This window comes from Stegodyphus dumicola, chromosome 3 (assembly GCF_044657685.1).
Source record: "Stegodyphus dumicola isolate Sdum_Otavi_A_Nest chromosome 3, ASM4465768v1".
Taxonomy (NCBI): domain Eukaryota; kingdom Metazoa; phylum Arthropoda; class Arachnida; order Araneae; family Eresidae; genus Stegodyphus; species Stegodyphus dumicola.
Genome location: NC_140770.1, coordinates 66,346,524 through 66,367,985, shown reverse-complemented (window position 1 = coordinate 66,367,985; position 21,462 = coordinate 66,346,524). Strand labels below are relative to the sequence as shown.

The 21,462-nt window shown below is 31.6% G+C and overlaps 1 protein-coding gene across 2 annotated transcripts in view; it reads right to left on the bottom strand.

The window, feature by feature from the left end:
• The window catches only part of Etf-QO (electron transfer flavoprotein-ubiquinone oxidoreductase), an 88,645-nt gene that overhangs the window by 26,658 nt on the left and 40,525 nt on the right, over positions 1 to 21,462 (bottom strand). For both annotated transcript variants that reach the window (XM_035368247.2, XM_035368254.2), the window contains 3 exons: positions 18,848 to 18,925; positions 17,656 to 17,868; positions 1,056 to 1,274 (listed from right to left, as the gene is read on the bottom strand). In XM_035368247.2, the coding sequence (XP_035224138.1) occupies positions 1,056 to 1,274; positions 17,656 to 17,868; positions 18,848 to 18,925 (510 nt within the window). The remainder of the gene's footprint in view (positions 1 to 1,055; positions 1,275 to 17,655; positions 17,869 to 18,847; positions 18,926 to 21,462) is intronic.

The following is a 21,462-nucleotide window of genomic DNA, read 5'->3' as shown; positions in this document are numbered from 1 at the left end:
TTATTCTCTAACTTTATTTTATTTTTGAAACTTTTTTCAGTTTCCCTTAAGTCCCCCCTTTAATATGTTCATTAATAAGAGTTAAACACATTAAGGTCTCTATTCAAAGGTACCCTAACAGGAGGTACTACTGTTTACAAATGAGTTAACAAATTCCCTAACTTTAAATTTTTTTCTAACTGCTGAAGAAAATTATTATAACAGAGACATAAAAAGAGAGATGATTAGTTAATTTTAACAATTCTCTCATAGCTTTTTCAAAAGCAATTAAATATATTTAATATTCTATGCCAAAGCTCACAAACTAAAGAGATATACTGTTAATGAAAATTATGTTGATTCACAAAAATTAGAAAGCTAATGCATTAAAGAAAACATGAAATATCTAAGATGAGATTTTGCTTGGTATGCATTAAATTGCATATTCAACATTAATTATAATTATATCCTTTTATATGTATTTATACAACTCATTTCAAACTTTAAAAGCAGTGATCTAAAGTTCTTTGAAATTTTTTGAGGTGTGTATTTAGTGTATATAAAATTATTACTTTCCTATATGCACATTAAACTTATTTAAACAATTCACAATATGTGACTGAAAGAACAACCAGAATAAAGATTATAAAAAAGAAAATTTAGAAATGAGAATAATAGCATATGTTAGAAAAATATCCCGCCCCCCCCCCAAAAAAAAACTTCAATTTTTCGATGAAATATAAAGTAATAATACATTATTTAATATTCACATAGTTTTTCTTTTTGCACTACTCTTAAATACAAATTTTAAGAAGTCAAGAATTTGTTTTAATGATTTCTCATTCATGAATCCATTTTACTAATAGCAAGAATGCTAATATATATTTTTAACTGTCAAGAGCATGCCTATTTATTATATTTATTATGCATTTATTTTAAAATCTGAATTTTTAAAAAGTGATCCAAAACATTTTAAGAATCTGGCTCTAAATATTTGGCTGAAAAGAATAAGATTTTTAAAAAATTGTTTAATTTTTCAGTCTTGTTCCTTATTTAATTTTTTAAATAGTAATTACCTGGAATCCTCCTTCATTTAGAGCTCTTGCTCCATATGCAATACGAGTTCCTCCTTCAAACAGAGGTCTAACTGAAGGGTGTAATTTAAACCTCTGAAATTCTTGAAAAGGGCTGATGTATGAATTATTGTAATCTAAACCAATCACAAAACCAACAGTAACAAGAGGAGCACCTTCATCAAGATGATATAAAAATGATCCTCCATATGTTTTGTAGTTCTAAACAGAAAAAATATAAATAACTCCTTGAATAAGTCAATAAAATGAAAGTCATTGAAAGTACATAAAAACAAACAATGGATGACACTTAAATTGATATAAAAAGTAATATGATTCCATGACATCAATTAATTCACTTAATTAAAATGTGAATTAAAACCAAATTAAAATTAATTTTTTGATTTCATACCTATTTGATATTTATATTACTATGGCATATATTAATTATTACATATTTATATGTCCATAATTAAAATTTAAAAACCATATGTTACTATCCGCATTTTCAATGAAAAGGAAATTGCAGTAGATCCACATATAAAATATGGATTTACTATGATCCACCACAGATCTTGCAAAGATCTTGGGGGTAAAATCTACCATCTGCAAAAATTTGGCACTGTAATCAAGTTTGAACAATGAGATTATCTGTCCATTGATAACAGCAAGTAGAAATTATTGCTTCTATGATTTACTGCCATACTAAAATTTGGCTCATTCCTTTAAGCCAGCATAAAGCTCATTTGAATTTAAACAAAGTACACATTGTCTAGGCATCAGCCAAAGCAAAAATTCATCAATATAATAAAATACTGTGCTTCTAATGGATTTGGTCAACACAATCCTTTAAAGCTTCATCTACACAAGGGAAGACATGTGCCTGTGCCACTTCATCTACACAGGGAAACACATCTTTGGCACGTCAGATACAGTAACTACACCAGGAGTCATAATCTTTGTGCATAACAGGATACATAGTCAGTGGAAACATATTTGGTGACAGCCAATAACATAGCATAAGGAAATCATGTATCCAGAAAAAGGGTAGCTACTCTCAGCATTTAGTTTGCTGAATAGCATGACATAAATCGTTTGGAGTTTCTGCATTTATTTTGACAAAATTAATCAATTTAAGATGCAATATTTCTTTTGAATCAAAATTTCCAATTGATTTCTCTATAAACAGAATATTTTTTTCACCTTGACACTATTGTAAGCTATACAGCAATGTATTGTTTTACCTCAATTGTTAGCATTAACAAATAAATTAAAATATTTTTCCTGTTTAAGGGGATTACTATACTCTTATGTTCTGGGAAGTCTGACAGACAAGAAAAGCTTAATTTATCATCTGTTTGCATTTGATTATATTTCCAATTTTCTATTGTTAATGATTTTTCAACTTTTGAACTACGTCTAACTAACTCAATCGTTTGGCACATTTACTGAAGTATTTAAATTTTCTGTGAATTGCAGATTGTGAGTTCGAAAACAACTGAGATATTTTCTGTTTTTTTTTTTTTTTTTTTTTTTTTTTTTTTTTTTTTCCCTACTGAAAATAAATATTTTATTGTTTTTGTAATTAGCGAAGTTCTGTTACTATAAAAATTATTAAATTTTTTACTTGAAACATACAATAATCACAAGTTGCTTTATTATTATACATAAAATATTATATATGTTATTCTATTATTATACATAAAATATTATATATGTTATTTTATTATTCTACATAAAATATTATTTATGTTATTTTATTATTATATATAAAATTTTATATCAATTAATTATTTGCATTATAATTTTATTTTAATTATATAAATATAATTCTTAGCTTTTTTATTATTTATAAAGCGATAAAATTTGTTTTTCTTTTTTCATGTACTTTTTTTAAAGCATCTTTTTGATGCTTTAATATTAATCTATTTATCAGCAATATGTGTTATATTTTTTGCTATATATGAAGTAATCGATTTATTTTCTACTTTCACATAATGTTTATATATATATATATATATACGTACATGTATTATATTTCATAATTAATTGCTTTCCTTTCCTGTTTGATTAATTATATTTATATATTTTTCAAAATTTATAATTCTTATTTATTTATTTATTTATTTATTTTCATTTTTATTGGTCTTTTTAATCATTGTTGCTTTCTGTCTGCTATTAAGCCATCTGTTTTTATTATTATTACTGCAACTTATTTTTAGAAAATTGAACCTTAAAAGATAAAGGCATTGAAAACTTTGCAGATTATTATGTTTGTTGTGAGATCAATGAAAGTCTACTGGATATAAATAACATCATCTTCTTTGACTACTCTGATTGGCTTAGTAGATCAGAGGAACTTATATATAAAATCTCCCTGTGTACTTGAAATGCTATCAGGAGACATGTCTGTGAGGGAAAATTGTTCAGAGATATGTCCTTCATGTAAAAAGCGCTTAAAATGCAAGCATAACTGTAGCAACTACAGTATTTCATTGAAAACTATTAGCAGCTACAGTATTTCAGAGAAAATGTCACTAAACAGAACAGTGTTACTTGATTCCTGCACAATAATGCATCACAGCAAGCACCATGAATGATCTGCCAGAAATTACCAAAGCTCGGCTGGAAAGTTGGCTTATTTCAACATGCAACCTTGGATTTGCACTAACAGATTGCTACCTTTTCTACAAAACAGCCAAGTTGAATAAATGGCAGGAAAAAAAGGTTTGCTTCAAATCTGATTGATATCTAAAGCAAAAGGGTCCTAAAACATTATATTGACGGAAAGATAACGATGGGATGATGATCATTTTTCACTAAGATATACACACATACATAATGTATTCCATGCAGCCTTCTATATCTCAAAAAAGACAAAAAAATAACTGAATTTTTAATATAATATAATATATATGGAGAAATCTCTTAAGACAAGTATCTATCATTCCCGATAATTTTGGTCTTTGGTGGAGGTGATCAGTTCACAGAACAGGTTTTGGTGATGATAGTTATTCATTAGCATAATGGCTTTTAACATGACTTAAAAATACTGAGAAGTGCAATACAGCAGTTAATTAACACAGAAAAGTAATAAAACTATGAATTAATTACAAAAAGATATGAGTCAGTGAGTAATAAAAGTAATAAGGGAAAAAAATCTTACAGTTACTTTTTCATACATTGTTAATTGCCGAATTTTAAAATATTGAAAAGAGATCTTAACACGAAGGAAAACATACCAAAATTTTACGGTATAATTTTGTTTATTTATGTCAAAACACTCATTCTTTAGCCAACTGATTTTGTCTTTTGGTCAATCATTATCTTTTAAAACAGTCTCAGGCCTCCATGAAATCATCCCTCCATTACGCAGATAGCTTTGATATGTTTTACCTTTACCAGTCAAATATATAAAACAATTGAACTTCAAAAGTAAGTCAATCCTTTTATTATTATCTAGATAGATTTAAAGTAATCTACATTAAAATTGATATTTATATCAACATTTAATTCAGTATTTAAATGTTTGCTTTCTATTCTCTGTTAGAATTATAATTTTTTAATTGTTACTTTCATCATGTAATAACATATTTTTAAAATTATTTCTTGAACATATTTTCATCCATCCTATTCCTTACATTTTGCACATATTCAAATACATCTGTCAAATGTTTTTTTTATTTCTAATTAATCAGTTCATCTGCATTTTCTACTGATTAATCGCAATCAGAGATATTATATGGAGTTGATATTGAAATTTATGTAATTTATTTATAATTCTGGGCACCAAGGTTATGAAGTAGTTGTATTGGTATACAAAAAAAATCAGTGTTATTAAATCTTTTGATGATAAAGAAGCATTGCATAAAATTAATAGTACATTGTAATTTTTTTTTTTTTTTTTTTTTTTTTTTAGTTTGCAAATACATTTTTTGATATAGTCAGTGAAAACAATACCTGATAAACAGGAACAAACAACCTGAAAAACAAGAGTTGTTTGTCTTAAATTTCTTGATTGAACAATATCAAATGAAGAAATGATCTCAAGTTATACAAAACTTAAACAACTTCTTTAAGAATTTTAGCACTAAGCAAGAATTTTCATGCATGAGAATGATGCCAAAATCACGTCATTTTCTTTATGCAGCTTGAATAATAAGCTATATAATTATAGGTTCCATTTTTATACCTTTATTGCTAGAATTTATTAGCTATTTTTATAGCTTAATTGTCTTTTATTTATTTGTTTTAAAATTAATGTCTTACCATATTAGTACTTTTTCACCTGTTCTCTTTAAGAAATATTCTCAGCAACATTTTCAAAATTTGTAATCAGGTTTCAGCATTTAAATGCTTTCCTGTGCAGCAATTATTTTATGCTTTACAAACATCTTAGAAAAAAATTATATATTGGGGGGGGGGGAACACACACGCACACACAAGCATACAACTAATCTTCAATCTAGTACATGAATCATGTGCTCATTCTTTAAGTTACTGTCTATTTTTATGACTTTTAAAGCAAAGATGACTCGTTTATCATCAATGGTGGGAAAAAAATACTAGAAGAAATTACTTCTTCCCAATGAGAAGAAACTAAATTTTTAATTCTATCCTCTGTCGCAAATATTATTAGGGGGGTTAATCACGCTGGTCAGTGTTCTGATGTCAACCATTCTTCACTTTTTGCCATAAGAAAGAAGCAATTTATTATTTATTTAATTTAATTTATTATTATTTATTCAATTTAAGCAATTTATTAGTCATCTTTTGCCTCAGCTTTTGTTGACCAGAGAGAGAAGCTTCAAGTTTTGTTAGATAAATTGCGCTTTTCCATTGCATAGCCAATGAAGGGTTTTCGTCACTGGGTGTGTGAAATGAAGGGATTTTTCCAATCATTATTCACTGGATGAATGAAGGGAAAGGTAACAAGTTTTTCTTCTCTGACATTAAGGACATGAAGTGAAGTTTTCCCATTTTGGAAAGGTAAGAGGAATTGTATTTTGTTTCTCATGCATTTGGCAACTCATTGATGGGGTTCAAGATGACAGGCTTTGATGACAGCTGTTTTCTTTCAGATGGTGTGAGGATAAATTTTTCACACTGTATTAGTCACAGCATGATTTAAATTTTATCTTCCAGTCAGTAATATTTAGATGGGCATTGAAAGTTAGTTTTCCTCAGAAGCTGTACAGCATAGAAAACAGATTTTGTTTGGTTCTTGAAGAAATAAGAAAGAATTAAGAAATAGAAAAAAAGGAAGGGCAATTTTCTTATTGTGGGCTCACCTGCATGAGTGCATTGGACCCCTTTCATTTCCACAGAGAAGGTTTCTTTTTCGCAGATGTTGCCTACTTCTCCTTAGCTATTCTGATGCATTAACCGGTGAGTATTGTTTCCCAGTAAGATAATCTTAATCTTGGCTTCCCCGGTCTTTAGGAAAGTCTTATTCTTTATCTTCTGACTAATGTTTAGGTTATATACTTCAAAAATGAGGTTTAAGATGAGGTTCTGATGCTTCATCTTCTGTCATCTGAGAAATTATGTGCAGTTGTCCCCGCAGCTGATGAACAGGGCCTTTTTCTTGAGCCAGCAGTTTTCTTGATCCCCATCTTCTTGACCAGTTTGAAACACATGCAAGAAAGGCTTGCAGTTCGAAAGTATTATACTGTGGAAATGGAACCTTGGAGTGTAGGTGTTTCGAAGACATGCACAGGAATTCTGGAAGTGGGTCTGCTAACTAGTAGAAAGAAAAAAAGAAGAAAAAAATTCTATCTGACAAGACTACAAACACCTGTCAGGACAATCATTTCGATCTTCATATTCTCCAGGTAATTCTTGGGGGATTTTGCAGTTGGGCCTGTAATCTGTGGGAGTGATTTATATGTTTCAGACTTCACCATGTATGTGATTTTTTTTTCTCATTTGTTTTTAATTATTATCATAAAGATTCTGAAAGTTAGTGACTGAGTAATGATCAGTTTGTTCTAATGCTTAAACGGTAATTGAAAATTGACTGATTGTAAATTGAGACTTGAATTAATACTTGAGAAATATATATATATATATATATATATTTATGCTTAACTGCAATAAGTTATGTCCTAAACTAAGTTAAAGAAAAAGGAGGGAATATTAAATAATTTATTGTTCAATATTCTGAGCATGAATGTTTTATAGCAATTAAAATACGAGTTATTATTTTTTTTTTTAAATGCTGTAAGGACTTGGCCAGCTATCCTAACCTTAAGGTTTATTTTTTAATCTAAAAAGTTAATAAAGGTGTTTAGTTTATAAGTGTGGTCTATCAACTTACTCAAATTGTTTGACCAGAAGGTTCTAGAAACATGGAGCTTCACTTGAACCTGGATTTAAAAATTAAAAGCACAATGGAATAAGAAAGTTTGATTAATAGAGTAATAATTAAACTACAACTTGAAAAGTGACCTGATTGTGACAAATTTTTTATCTATGTATGGATATTTCTTCTATGGTGTTTTGTGGTGTAGTGTATCTAGGTATCACAAGAATTAAGTTAATGGCTATTTCTAAAGTTTTGGAATAACTATGTATCAGTGACATGGAATGTCTTTTCAGGAATTTCAGGATTTTTCAGAATTTGTAAACATATAGATATTTATGCTTAATGAAATGTAATTTTCATTTTTATTGAAACAAAAGTTTATGATTTTTATATCAAGGCATCAGAGAAGATTTATTCCTCCTGATTTTCAGGTTATAGATTTAATAAGTTTGAATTTGAACTTGAATTAATATAGTTTTAAAGGTATGTATTTATTGATTTAATTTCATTTAGATCAATTATGCAGTTCCACATATATATAAGAATTTAATTTTTATTCTTTTGGTTTTTGTCCTTCACTAGTGGTAGCAGAACGTCTGGTTAACTTAACATATTTTATGTAACATCTATATTTCAATTACAAGTAGGAGTATTAAACTGATAAGCACTTTAATTAGATTAATCTGGCCTTATCTCTGCAACATAATAATTAAGGTTTGCCTTCAAAAAGAATTTTTTAGATTCTTTTCTTTTTCCTGTTTCAGTTAGAGGGAAAGATTAGTTTAAAATGTCTAAACTTATATTTTATATAACATATAAACAGAAGCTGTGGATGCAAAGTGTATAAAAAAGTAAAGTATAATTTAAAAAAAAATTTTTAAATATTCAATTATTAGATTATTTCATGAAATAATTTGTGTTAGTACTACCTACTATAATGATAAATAAATTAAGAACAGGTGACCTCTACCAAAAATTCTGTCACAGGTTTTGGCTTTGTAAATCAATTCCTGCATATAAATAATGGACTAAGAAACAAACACCACTGATTGCAGTTCCAAGAATAGCATTGAATTTTTTTTAATAGCACTTGAACATTAATCCTGCTATTCATGACTAATTATGCAAAAAGAAAATAATAGTTAGTAATCTAGACGACAGATTATACCACAGAGCAAAACAACAAAATAAAGGAATCTGTTATTATAATTAAACATAAGACTTCAATACCAAAATTTAACATTCTTATGGCAGTCCGAATAAATATTTGACGGTCAGGTTTCGGAATGGATTTTTCAAAGATTAGTATTATAATTAATTATTCACACTGCTATAACATAAATTTTCAGAAACACTGGGCATTTAAGAAATGCACATCTTAATCGTTTATAGTTATTTGAATATGGAAAAGCACATGAGGGCTATCTGCCTAAGGGAAAGGATTCCTTCATGGAGGACTTTCTAAGGGAACTGACTCGTATTCATGTTACCATGCAGCCAGCATGTTTGTCTGTGCTTGAACCCATGTCAAAATTAGTATTCAGGGATCACAACTACGCCACCACTAGTGAAGTCCACATCTCAGAAAGATGGTCACTGTGAGAGATTTCTCTGTATAATATAACTTACACAAAAGCAATATAAATTAAAGCATATGTAAAAAATACTTTTGGAAATTAAATTTAGTAGCAGATTTTGGTTATTTAAATATACATATTAGTGAACAAAAAATACATGGAAAGTCATAGGAATGTACACGATAATTAATAATTAGCAAAAGGCTAACAAAGTTTACAGATTCAAAATTTAACACTGCTTTCAGATATACTGTTAAAATTATAATGCCTGCAAAATAATTTAAATATATGTTAACGATGTCTATTTTAAGCTCACACCAAATCCTCCACTATTTGATGTCCATAAAATTTGAAGCTGAGTAAGCATATGTGCAAGTACAAGTTGTTTATTCAGTGCTGCAAATAAATGTAGTCTTGTGTTAAATGTGTGTCTCTTCCGCTTATTTCTTCCCTGGTTCTACGTAACAATATATATATTACAAAAATTATTTTTAGAAATTGTTGAGAATCGACCATTTAATTAATATTATGTGCAGTTTCAGTGGCATCATTGTTTTATTGTTTTAATATGTTTTATGCATCTGGCATCACTATCATTTTCGTCATTCTAAAAAGTAGTCATGTAAACAATAAGACGTATGTAAGTTCTCTTTACTTTTTTTTGTTAATAAAGTCCAAAATTCAATTAGCCATCGCTCTGTTTGTTAATTTTATAACAGGTTATGGTTTTTACCGATGTTTAACTGCGCAAATAAATTAACGATGGCTATGTTGATGTATTTGAATCACGGATATTTTTTACTTTCGTTTTCGATTTTGATACTTCCACCTGAACAGTGTGTAGGTAGATGCTACTGTGTACCGATACCTTTTTTTTTCTTTTTTTTTCTTTTCTTTTTTTTTTTTTTCCTGCATATTTCCTGGTTAATGATGACGTAATATGGAAGCTAAATATTTTGTTCAGTGTACCAAATTGGATGGTTTATCTAACTGAACTAATTGGAAATTTGAAATAAACTCTTTATTTGTGCTCAACGATTGGGTGCTACTTTGGTAGACGGTTGCACGGATTTTGGCGACTTTTTGGCGATTTGCCTTTTGGCGAGTAATACAACTTATGGTAAACCCATTGCTGGATAAGTTATTTATGGTAACTGATACTTTGTTGTCATTTTATTAAAAAAATAATGCATTTTATTATGCATAACTTCCGTGTTTTAAATATTAATTATGGCTTCTAAATATTAAAAATCAATTTAATTTTACATTTTTATTTGAAATAAAAATTTTGTTGTTTATAATATTTTATATAATTTTATGCTGTGGATGATGTAATCAATGACATCACCTTACTTAAAAAGTAATTGGTTTTATTAATATCTATAAATTTAATCTAATGTTTTAAACATTATTTATGGCTGTTAAATATTAAAATGAAATTTAATTTTGTATTTGTTTTAAAAATGATTTTATTATGAATTATAATTTAAATAATTTTAATTCTATGCGTGATGTAATCAGCTCCCTGATTGGTTACTGAATATTTGTGCATTACCGCGCCATTTTAAAATTTTATTATTCATCTCTTCGAATTCCTCGGATTTCAAATGGAATGGATATCTCCGTTTTGAAGACGAATGTTGCCATTGGTAATTACCAAGAATTATTGGTATTGGAATAAGGTGTGGTGTGGTGTATTTAATTATGGCAAAGCTCACTAGGGCTATCTGCCTAAGGGGAGGGATGCCTTCGTGGAGGACTTTCTAAGGGAAACTGGCTTGTATACACGTTACACATGGGGAAAACCACGAAAACACCCATGCAGCCAGCCCGTTCGCGGGATTCGAACCTCGGACCGAACTACCAGTGTTCAGCAACTTTACCGCTCGGCCGCTGGTGGGCCTGGTATTGGAATAAAAAAATTGCCCTTTGAGACTTTATTTTGGCCAACCTGTCTTTCCTAATCAAAGATTTATTTATAAATTGTTAATAGCGTCAAAGGAAATTTTGGAGGAAACCTCGCTAATTGCTTCTTCAATGAAGTGCGAGATATTTGGATAACAGATGAAGATGGTTAAAAGATCCGATTCAATTATGATTTCGATTTTTTTTGTGGTACTTATCAATAAACAAGAGGTTAAATTACTCAAAAAAATGTAAGTACATATTTTTCTTTTATTTTATAATTGTATACTTCAATTTTTGTTAAAAAAATTAATACACTATTTTCAAAAATTATGGAGATAATTATTGTCACATATGTTTTAATGTTAATTATATTTTATATAACGTATTTTAAAGTATTTGAATTTAATAATATTCTAATTCTTTTAAATGTTGGTAGGATGGTTTTTAATTCGATATTCAATTTCAGTAATATTTTAATCTAATTAAACGTTGGCACAATGTTTTTATAGCGGTGTTTTTATTCTCTTTTTTGCTATATGAACGTAATAATAGCCTTACTTTAGTACTTTATACTCATAGTAAATGTACTTATTTACACTTGCCTGTCATCTTAAAAAAAGACATTTTCAACAAAAAATTAATCCATTACTTTTAACGATATTTATTTATTTATTTTTTTTTTTTTTAAAGTTTCGAATACTTTACTATGCGTAAAAAGAGCGTTTTTCAAGATGGCTGACAATTGTAAAAATCGCGCCAACGTAAATCGCCAAAAATCCGTGCAACCGTCTACCAAAGTAGCACCAACGATTGTGCGGGCATCTTTGATAATTCCCTTATCAAGCTAAAAGCTCCAGCAGAAAGCGCGAATGAAAAAACGATACGCGAGTACAATGAAGCCGCAAAAGCGTATGCAAAGGCAAATGCGAAAGTTGCTGTGATCATTCTCACAAATGTATCACCGAATGTGTTAAATTTGATCCGTATGCATGGTAATTCTGCACTAGCGACATAGAATCAGTTATTAAGTAATTTTGAGAAGGTGTCAAGCGTGAAATTGGACACTCTTCTGCAAAAGTTTTTCACTTTTCGGATCGAGAAAGATGAAAGTGTAATGCAATCACTTGCATGTTTACATACACTGTGGATGGATCTTCAACGTGTGCAAGAGTTGAGTGGCGAAGGAAAGTTGCCGCAGAACTTACTAGCACCAAGAAACTTATCTATTCTTCCTGATGACGAATATATCGAGTTCAAATCACAGTGGGACTCAATGCCAAAGACGGAAAAGTCACCTGAAAAACTTATCACAACTACAGCTGCAAATAAGAAATCAAGAGTTTAGAAACGAAAGTACAATAACATTTGTGGCAAATACTAATTATAGCGCAAAACATAGTGGAAAGAAATGGAAGGGTGGTAAGAAACCTCAGATGGTCAACCAATCCTAACCTTTGACAACAAATAATGCCAAAACGATCAACAGACTTAGTAAGACCAGTGATGGTGTGAAAGGTTTCAATGGCAGCTGTTTTCATTGTAATAAACCCGGGCACTTTGGTAAATTTTGCCCAGTTTTTCCTGACATGCCAACTACGACAAATGGCAAAACACAGACCTTCTTTGCAAATACTCAATGCAGTGCGTTTGCTTGTCAAGATGATTGTGGCCAAAATGTGCTTGTCAAGAAGATGATTGTGGCCGAATATATCGAGTTCAAATCACAGTGGGACTCAATGCCAAAGACGGAAAAGTCACCTTAAAAACTGATCGAAGAGATCAACATGCGGCTGGAAATAAGAAATCAAGAGCTTAGAAATGAAAGTATGATAACATTTGTGGCAAATACTAATTATAGCGCAAAACATAGTGGAAAGAAATGGAAGAAGGGTGGTATGAAACCTCAGATGGTCAACCAATCCCAACCCTTGACAACAAATAATGACAAAACGATGAACAGACTTAGTAAGACCAGTGATGGTGTGAAAGGTTTCAATAGCTTCTGTTTTCGTTGTAATAAACCCGGGCACATTGGTAAATTTTGCCCAGTTTTTCCCTGACATGCCAACCACGACAAATGGCAAAATGCAGACCTTCTTTGCAAATACTCAATGCAGTGCGTTTGCTTGTCAAGAAGATGATTGTAGCCGAATGTGTGGCTTAAAGACAATGGAGCTACAGCACACATTACAAATTCAGCCGAGTATTTCAAGACGTACCATCACTTTAACAAACAAGCAGAAATCACAGTCAGTAACAAACAGACAATACCAGCATATGGCTGTGGGGACAATCACATGTGTGTGATGGTTGGAAACGTACAAAAATTTATTGAGCTCACTGAGTGAGCGCACCAGAAATTGGCAAAAATTTGTTATCAGCTTCAAAGGCAATGAAGTGAGGAATCTCGAACTTTGGTAATTCAGACAATATAATTTGTCATTTCTTTCGCAAGGAGACCCCAGATAGTATACTTCTAGAAGCCCCATGTTCATCAAATGGACTCTTTGAACTACGTGCAAAACCAGTCAAGCCACAAGGGGGTTCTGCTGCCGCAGCCTACTTGGTTGACAACGAAATGACAACTTCTTTTCCTGAGACAATAATGAAGACGAGGACAAAATTGCCATTATCACTTTGGCATCGGCGACTTGGGCATCAAGGAATACAGTACGTGAAACAGTACTTGAGCCAAAATGGTATAGGTTTTATCGATGATGGACTATTTTGTGAGCCATGTACATATGATAAACAAAGTCGACGAACATTTAAATCAAAATGATTCAAAACACAAAAGTCTGGTGAGATAATACATGCAGAGTTACTCGAATCGCCAGTCTTATCAAAGGTGGAAAGAAGTACATGTTAGTGATTAAGGACGATTACTCCAAGTTTTGACATGTGGATTTTCTGAGACATAAAGACGAGGCTGTGGATAAAATCAAGAAGTTTCTTATTCGGACCAACAAAGATGGTATAAATGTAAAAGAACTGGTCACAGATGGTGGTCATGAGTCTGACAATGATAAATTGGTGAAACTGACTGATGATGCAGGCATCAAGCTGCGAATCACTATGCCATATACACCAGAACAATACGGATTGGTTGAAAGAGATAATCGTACAATAATGAATGCAGTTCACACTATGATCAAGGATTCAGGTCTATGGGCAGAAGCAGCATCTACAGCTGCCTACGTTCTCAATCGAACCGGACCAAGTAAGACTATGAGAAAATCTCCGTTTGTGGAATGGTTTGGACGCAAGCTGGCAATCAACAGAATTTGAGTTTTTGGATCAGCTGCATTATACATGTATCAAATGTCAACAGAGGTAAATTAGATGACAAGGCTATAAAGGGCTATTTGGTTGGTTATTCTGATGACGATGGGTATCGCATTTTCATACCATCAAGGAATGATACGATAAAAAGTGCCAATGTAGTGTTCAATGAGCAGCAAATCTGCCCTACTTCCCAACCTTCAAAATTAGCATCTAACACCGGTCTATGAAGCAGTATGAAGTTTATTTTGGAAGATGCACATGGATGATGCAGACACACAGGGGGCTGGTGAATTGTGCACTGATGAAGATGAACCAACACAGATGACTGCGCGTACATTGCGAGACCATTCAGCTATCCAACGGCCTATCAGATTTAATGACTATGACATGTATAACAGCATTCTGAAGTTGGAAGAGTCTAAAACATATGACAAAGCAACAAAGTCTCCTGAATACGCCGAGTGGAAATAAGCCATGGACAAAGAAATGGCTTCGCATGCCAAACATGGAACATGGCAACTTGTTGAGCCACCTAACGGACGTAAAATCCTTGACAATCGCTTGGTTTACAGAGTGAAGACAAATCCCGATGGCTCAATCGAGAGATTCAAGGCCCGTTTAGTAGCAAAAGGGTACACCCCAATGGTGAATATCGACTACAAAGACACATTTAGCCTGATGTGTCTCTTGACACTATTCAAGCTCTAATTGCAACGGCAGCCAAGGAGAATCTCAACTTATATCAAACTGACATGGAGATGGCATTCCTTTACGGTGACCTATCTGAGGAGATCTACATGTATCAACCCGAAGGCTATAATGATGGAAGTAAGCGTGTATGCAAGATGCTTCGACCTTTATACGGCTTGAAACAAGCTGAACGATGTTGGAATGCCAAGTTTACTGACGTACTGAAGAAACATGGCATGATACAAAGTACATCCGACAACTGCCTGTTTATACGAAATGGTTATGGACATAAGATGCAGATGGCGATTTATGTTGATGATGGCATTGTCACTGTTCAGGGCAAAGCAGCATTCTTCACATTTATGGACGAGCTCAAGCAACATTTTAACTTTTGAGTAACAACATTAAATTGTTTTCTTGGTCTACAAGTTGAACGTTTGAAAGATGGCTCACTCTTCCTGTACCAAGAAGCATTTACAAGAAAGATATTAGAGTGAAGATACTAAGACATCACACATCCCAGTAAAGAAGTCGAGTCTCAAGGTCGACTATGGTCAACCAAATGACGATGGCATGATCAAGATCAAGGAGGCGAAGCCTCTCAGCAGTGAAATTTCATACCGATCAGTAGTTGGCAGTTTGCTGTACTTGGCAATGGAGATCTGACTGGATATTGCTTATGCACTGAGTTTGATGTCTCGAAAGCTGAACAATCCTACAGAGATTGATTCGGAAATCATACAAACAACATTAAGGTACCTTCGCAATACCGTAGGACACGGCATTGTGTACAATAATGAAGATGATAGAAGTTTGATGTTGTTTAGTGATGCAGATAACAACAGCTGTGCAGAAACACTCAGGTCTCGAACAGGTGTTATTTCTTTCTATGAATGATAATCAGAGTACTATCAAGTACATCAAAAATCCAACGTTCCACGCACGCACAAAACACATTGACCAAAGGTACAAGTTTGTGCAACATAAGTTCTCAAAGGGACATTTTCAATTAAGCTATGTCAGAAGTAATTAACAACGAGCAGACATTCTGACGAAAGCGCTTCCAGCACCGCAGTTTCATTTCCAGAAGTTTACTGACGTGCTGAAGGAACATGGCATGTTACAAAGTAAATCCGACAACTGCCTGTTTATACGAAATGATTATGGACATAAGATACTGATGGCGATTTTCATCATTCTAAAAAGTTGTCATGTAAACAATAAAACGTACATAAGTTCTCTTTACTTTTTTTGTTAATAAAGTTCAAAATTCAATTAGCCATCACTCTGTTTGTTAACTTTATAACAGAAATGAATTTAATAGATATATGTGAGTGTGTATTAGCATGTTTTTGTATTAAATTCCAACTTAAATAGCTTGACAAATATGAAAAAAACACAAATATAGTAAAAGCCCAACTACATTACATTTAACTAACTAATACCTCCCTCCCCCTCAAAAAAAAACATAATAAATAAGAGATTTGTATATTATTATATGCCATTATATATGCCATATGTATATGCCATTATAGAGTTCATAATACTATTAGTACATATACATTGTTTCCAAACAGTATGATTTAATGCTAATAATGGATAAGCATGACAGCACAAATACTCATAAGAAGTTTGTTTTTATTTAATCTAAGCTTAATTAATCCTCAATAAAACGGTTTAATATTTGAAATGAAGGATATAAGTTCTACCTTCTTAGGGCATTTTGGAAGAAAGATTAATAATTGGGATAGAGTGAAATATTTTCAACGTTAGAGGTTCCAGGCATCCACGGCCAGCATCCGAGCGTGTGTTAGCAGTGTGGATGCAACAGGTGGCAGAATTTGGGGACAGCAAAGATTAAAATTTATGAAGGAATACGACGACAGAATTTTGGAGTTGTGGAGTTTGCACCAGATGGCATTAAGTCTAGTGCCGGCTCTACAGGCATCGGGGGGAGGAGCCATGATATGCAACTTGAAAGTGGATAAACAATGCCAATATGAAAAGCGATTTAAATTTTTAATATACTTCCTCCTTCATCTGCATCTGTTCATTATCTAAATAAATAAAGAACAATCTGTTTATTTAAACTTCTGTTGCAGAGACTGACAACATCTCTATCAACTTTCATATTCAGCGAGATTTCAAATTCTGATCAGATGTTTTACTTTCATGTTTAAGTCTACAAATAAATCAAATTTTATGCCTGAAATGCATGCTTTCCCTTGCAAAACCTTACATAATTTTAAATGCAGGCTTTGATATTTAAGTTGGTAATACAAAAAATAATTATTTTTATACTCTAGAGGAGAAAATTTTCCCATCTTATCCAACGTGAATCCCTTTTTTATAAGCTCAACTGATCACAATTTTCCTGCATCCAGAATAATTCAGCATTCACTGGGCTTTCTGTTTATTTGAGTTTTACTGTTACTACTTACTAACTGAAAGATCGCAAAAGAATAATTAGGATGCAAAACCACAAGCACACAAGAAAAGCAGCTCAGCAGAAATGAACAAAGAAAATTAGACTGCGCAAAGTTCTGCCCTTTGCACTTATAAAAGAAGAAAGAATTTGTGTACATAGTTTTAAATTCGATACACTATTTGTGTACAAATATATTATGCAAAATAAATTTAAATTAAAAAATTATGCAAAATAAAAGTATTTAAAAGTATAACAGCAATTTTAAAATAAGGAATTTGTCAACACAGATATAAAATTTTTACCACCCCAAGTTACATTAAATTTATTTTACAATAGTTAGTCCTAGATTAATTAAAAACAACTTATTAAAAGAAATAAATTATATTCAGACATTAAAAGAGAGAATACCAATGGCCATCCAACAGTGTGCTCAACTGTTCCAGGCTTATGTTTAGATGGTTCAACTTCCCATATTTCTTTCAAACCAATGGCATATGTTTGTGGTTCACAGTTGGCTCTTAAATTAAATTTCTTATACAATTGTTTGCTTAAATGACCATGACATCCTTCAGCAAATATAGTACACTTAGCATGAAGCTCCATTCCTCTTTCAAATGATTCCTGCAAAGTATATTATATGAAAACAAGAAATAAACATTTAAATGCCGATTACTAGAATACACATTAAATTTTCACTAAATTAGAATATTAACAAAAATTTATTAATACATTTATAAAAAATTGTCAAAAAATTTTATCAAACATTCTGACTGTTACATCATTAGCTAAACCTATGCACCTCATCCCTCTAGCGGCATTTTTTGTATATACTTAGAAGAAGAATAAAATTATTCATTAATGGAATACAGTCCATACACAGTGGTCCGTCAAGCCGGAGATCAGGGCCCATTCAAAGCAGGGAAAATAAAATGGATAAATTAACGCAACTATATCACCAAAGAGGCATGATAAAAAGCAAAATTACGAAACTGGAAAAGTTCGTGAATAATGTCAAAGAATCCGAAGGAAGTTCAGTTGAATTAGAAGTAAAATTAGAGAACGTCAAGGAACTAAAAGTTGGCATGACTCACCTCTACAACGACTACTACTGCGTTGATGAAAAGCTAGATATTGATGAAAGCTTAAAAAGTATGGAAGAGCTGGACTCATCCCTGGATAATGTGGAAGTAAGCATTTATAACTTTGTATGAAAGCTAAAACTACCAAATTTACAGTGCTGGATTGACAGACAGACTTACACAGGTGGTTAACTAAATTATTAGGCTTAAAAAGATAACACACATAAAAGAAAATTTATATAAACTGTTTTTCTGTCATAATAGCGTTATATCCTACACATTCATCAAGATCTCCTCAAGTAATTATATAATTCTTCTTAATTTTTACAGCTGGTATTCAAGTCTTGGACTTTCCATTATGATTTTAAGTATCAAAATTTATAGTATTTGAAATACAAGAATTTATGTAATATAAGTAACTACGTGGGCATTTGCACAGCCACTATTTAAAAAAATAAAATTCAAAATTTGATAAATATAATTTTTAATATTCTTTATATCAAACACAAATTTTCTTTTACCTTTGGAGACCCATCTTTTGAAATACCAACGTCATTTGTTGCAATACCTTTGACACTCCCATCTTCATGGAATAAGACCTTGTAATATAATACAATAAAATATAGCAAAATACAGTATGTATATATTCATGTGATGATTTAGATGTTGAGAGAGATACTTGTAGTTCATGTCCACTTGAGCAACTCCTTTCTTGTTGACATATGCAGCACAGATAAACTGGTGCTAATCATATCTGTAACCTAGAGTCTTCTAGCAGAAATAAAAGGGTTACAGTCCACCTCAACATGGTGTAATTTCATTTGTTCTAACCAGAATCTATGCAGAAACACCATGCTATTGGTCCGCCTATAGCGGAGACTTTTTGTGTAAATGTTCCCATAAAAAAGGTAGCTAGCTGATGAATCTACAGTGGTAAGTTGTGTTTTCAGCTATCTTAAGCATGAATCAGGAAGATTTGTTAAAAAAAAGAGAGTATTAAAACTGCGAGTAATGAAATGTAGGGATAAAATTAGCATACAAGTGCATATGAATTACTTTTAGATTAGTATAATGTATTTAGTAGTGAACTAAAATTTGTGATCAGTTGTGTGAAGTGCAAAGAAAATGGTATTGAGAAGTATGTTGAGGAATAATTTAACATTCAAGAGAACCTAGATGATGGAATCTTAAAACTAAATAGAAAATCCTCAGCTGCAAAAGCACAAAGGCACTTTTGCAGAGGAGGATGATGGTTCGGTAAAACCATTGAAACTAGTCCTGTGAAAATTTAAAATATAATGTTGATTTTTGTTGTTTGACTTCTAAATTAATACTTGTTTGACATGTTACTGTACCTTAACGTACTCATAATGTTCAAGATGATTTTGAGCTGGTTGTTAAAATGAGGCAAATGCTTAGAAAAGTGGGTTTGAACTCCACAAGTGGTCCACTAATGAAAAGTTAGTGCTAGAAAATGCAGACATAAGGAGTTCAACTAAAGATAAACCTCATATAATTGTGAAAAATAAGGCTATAAATGTTCTTGGCCTATAGTGGGATCCTAACAATTTTTCTGCAATTTTGTGATGTTGCATTCTCAAAAAATTCAAACAAAATGAATCATATTAACCTCAATAGCAAAAGTGTTGTATCCTTTCAGTTGGATTTCCCCTTTTGTCATATCAACGAAAATTCTTCAAGAACTTTGAAAATTTAAACTTGCCTGGGATGATCCAATTCCAGAAGAGATTGTGAAAAAGTGGAGGATTACATGTAAAGAAATTCAACACTTAAATTTAATTCGAATTCCAAGAAATTTTCTGGTACCTGAGCATTTGAAAATCCAACTGCTTGGTTTCTGTAATGCATCGGAGAAAGGTTATGGTGCAGTTAGTTATGTTAGGTCATCTAATGACTCAGCTGTTCATAATGTCTGAACCTAACCAATAGCAACTATTTGTAGCACACTGAGTGTCAGAGATTCAGGCTACTGGTCCAGTGGAAAATTGAAATCACATTCAAGGAAAGGATCTGATTGTGCATCATGGGGACTTTATCCAAGTAATTTGTTAGTTCATAAGCTTTGGTGGAATAGCCCAAAGTGGTTAAAGACAACAAAATTTCCATTTTGTTAAAAAATCCCAAATTTTGAGGAAGCTTTGAAAGAAGAATGGAAGCATCCTTTATGCGCAGTTGGAGTAAATAAATATAGAAGAGTTACCAGGAATTTCAAACATCTTATCTTTCACAAAACTGCAGAGTGATTGTGTGATGTCTGAGATTTATCAACAACGCCAAATTGCCACTGGCAAGAAGGAATAAGATTCCTAACTACGAAAGAGTTAGAATACAGCATATCATATTTTGTTAGACAAGTTCAAGAGGTAAGTTTGTAAATACATTATTTTGTACTAAACAATTAACTTAAATTTAAATTTGTTAAAAAAAACTTTGCTTTCCTTTCTGATTTCAATTTTCTGTCAGAATACAAATTTAAATGATATATATGCAAATCAAATGAATTCAGAAATAGTATTTAAAAAGCAGAACTTGAGAGTTAGGGGTAGGAGGATTAGTTCTGAATTTATGCAGCATGTTTGAAAGTAGCTCTGTAGCTGAATATTTTGTGCTAGCCATTTACTTTAATTTATATTGATATTCTGGACTTGGTTTTGCTGTTTTGATTGAATAGTAGCCAGTCATGTAGCTAAAATTTAATTCATTGAGACTGTACATACTATATTGTGTTCAAGTTATTTAGCCTCAAGTGGTGGGTAATTTGTGAGCACTAAGTGAGTGCATGTTCTGTTCAGTTTAGTAAAATAAAAAGGTCATTATAACCTTCATCTGCAGTCATCTTTTTTTTTTTTTTTTTTTTTATTCAATAAATAATGAGAATTTGCTAAAGAACACGAAGATTCTACAAGTTTTTCTTCTGAGCTTAAAAGTATTAAAGCAGAAAAACCATTACCTACAAATTCTTGCATTCTCTCTGCTTTGTCAGCTGCGCTTTCTTAATTCAGATGTTAGCCATGTAAAAATTTATTAAAGAATGAGTGTGCTTAAAACCAGTTTATCTGTGGCTGCATATGTCAATAATAAAGAAGTTGCTCATCAGGCCGTGATTGCAAGTATC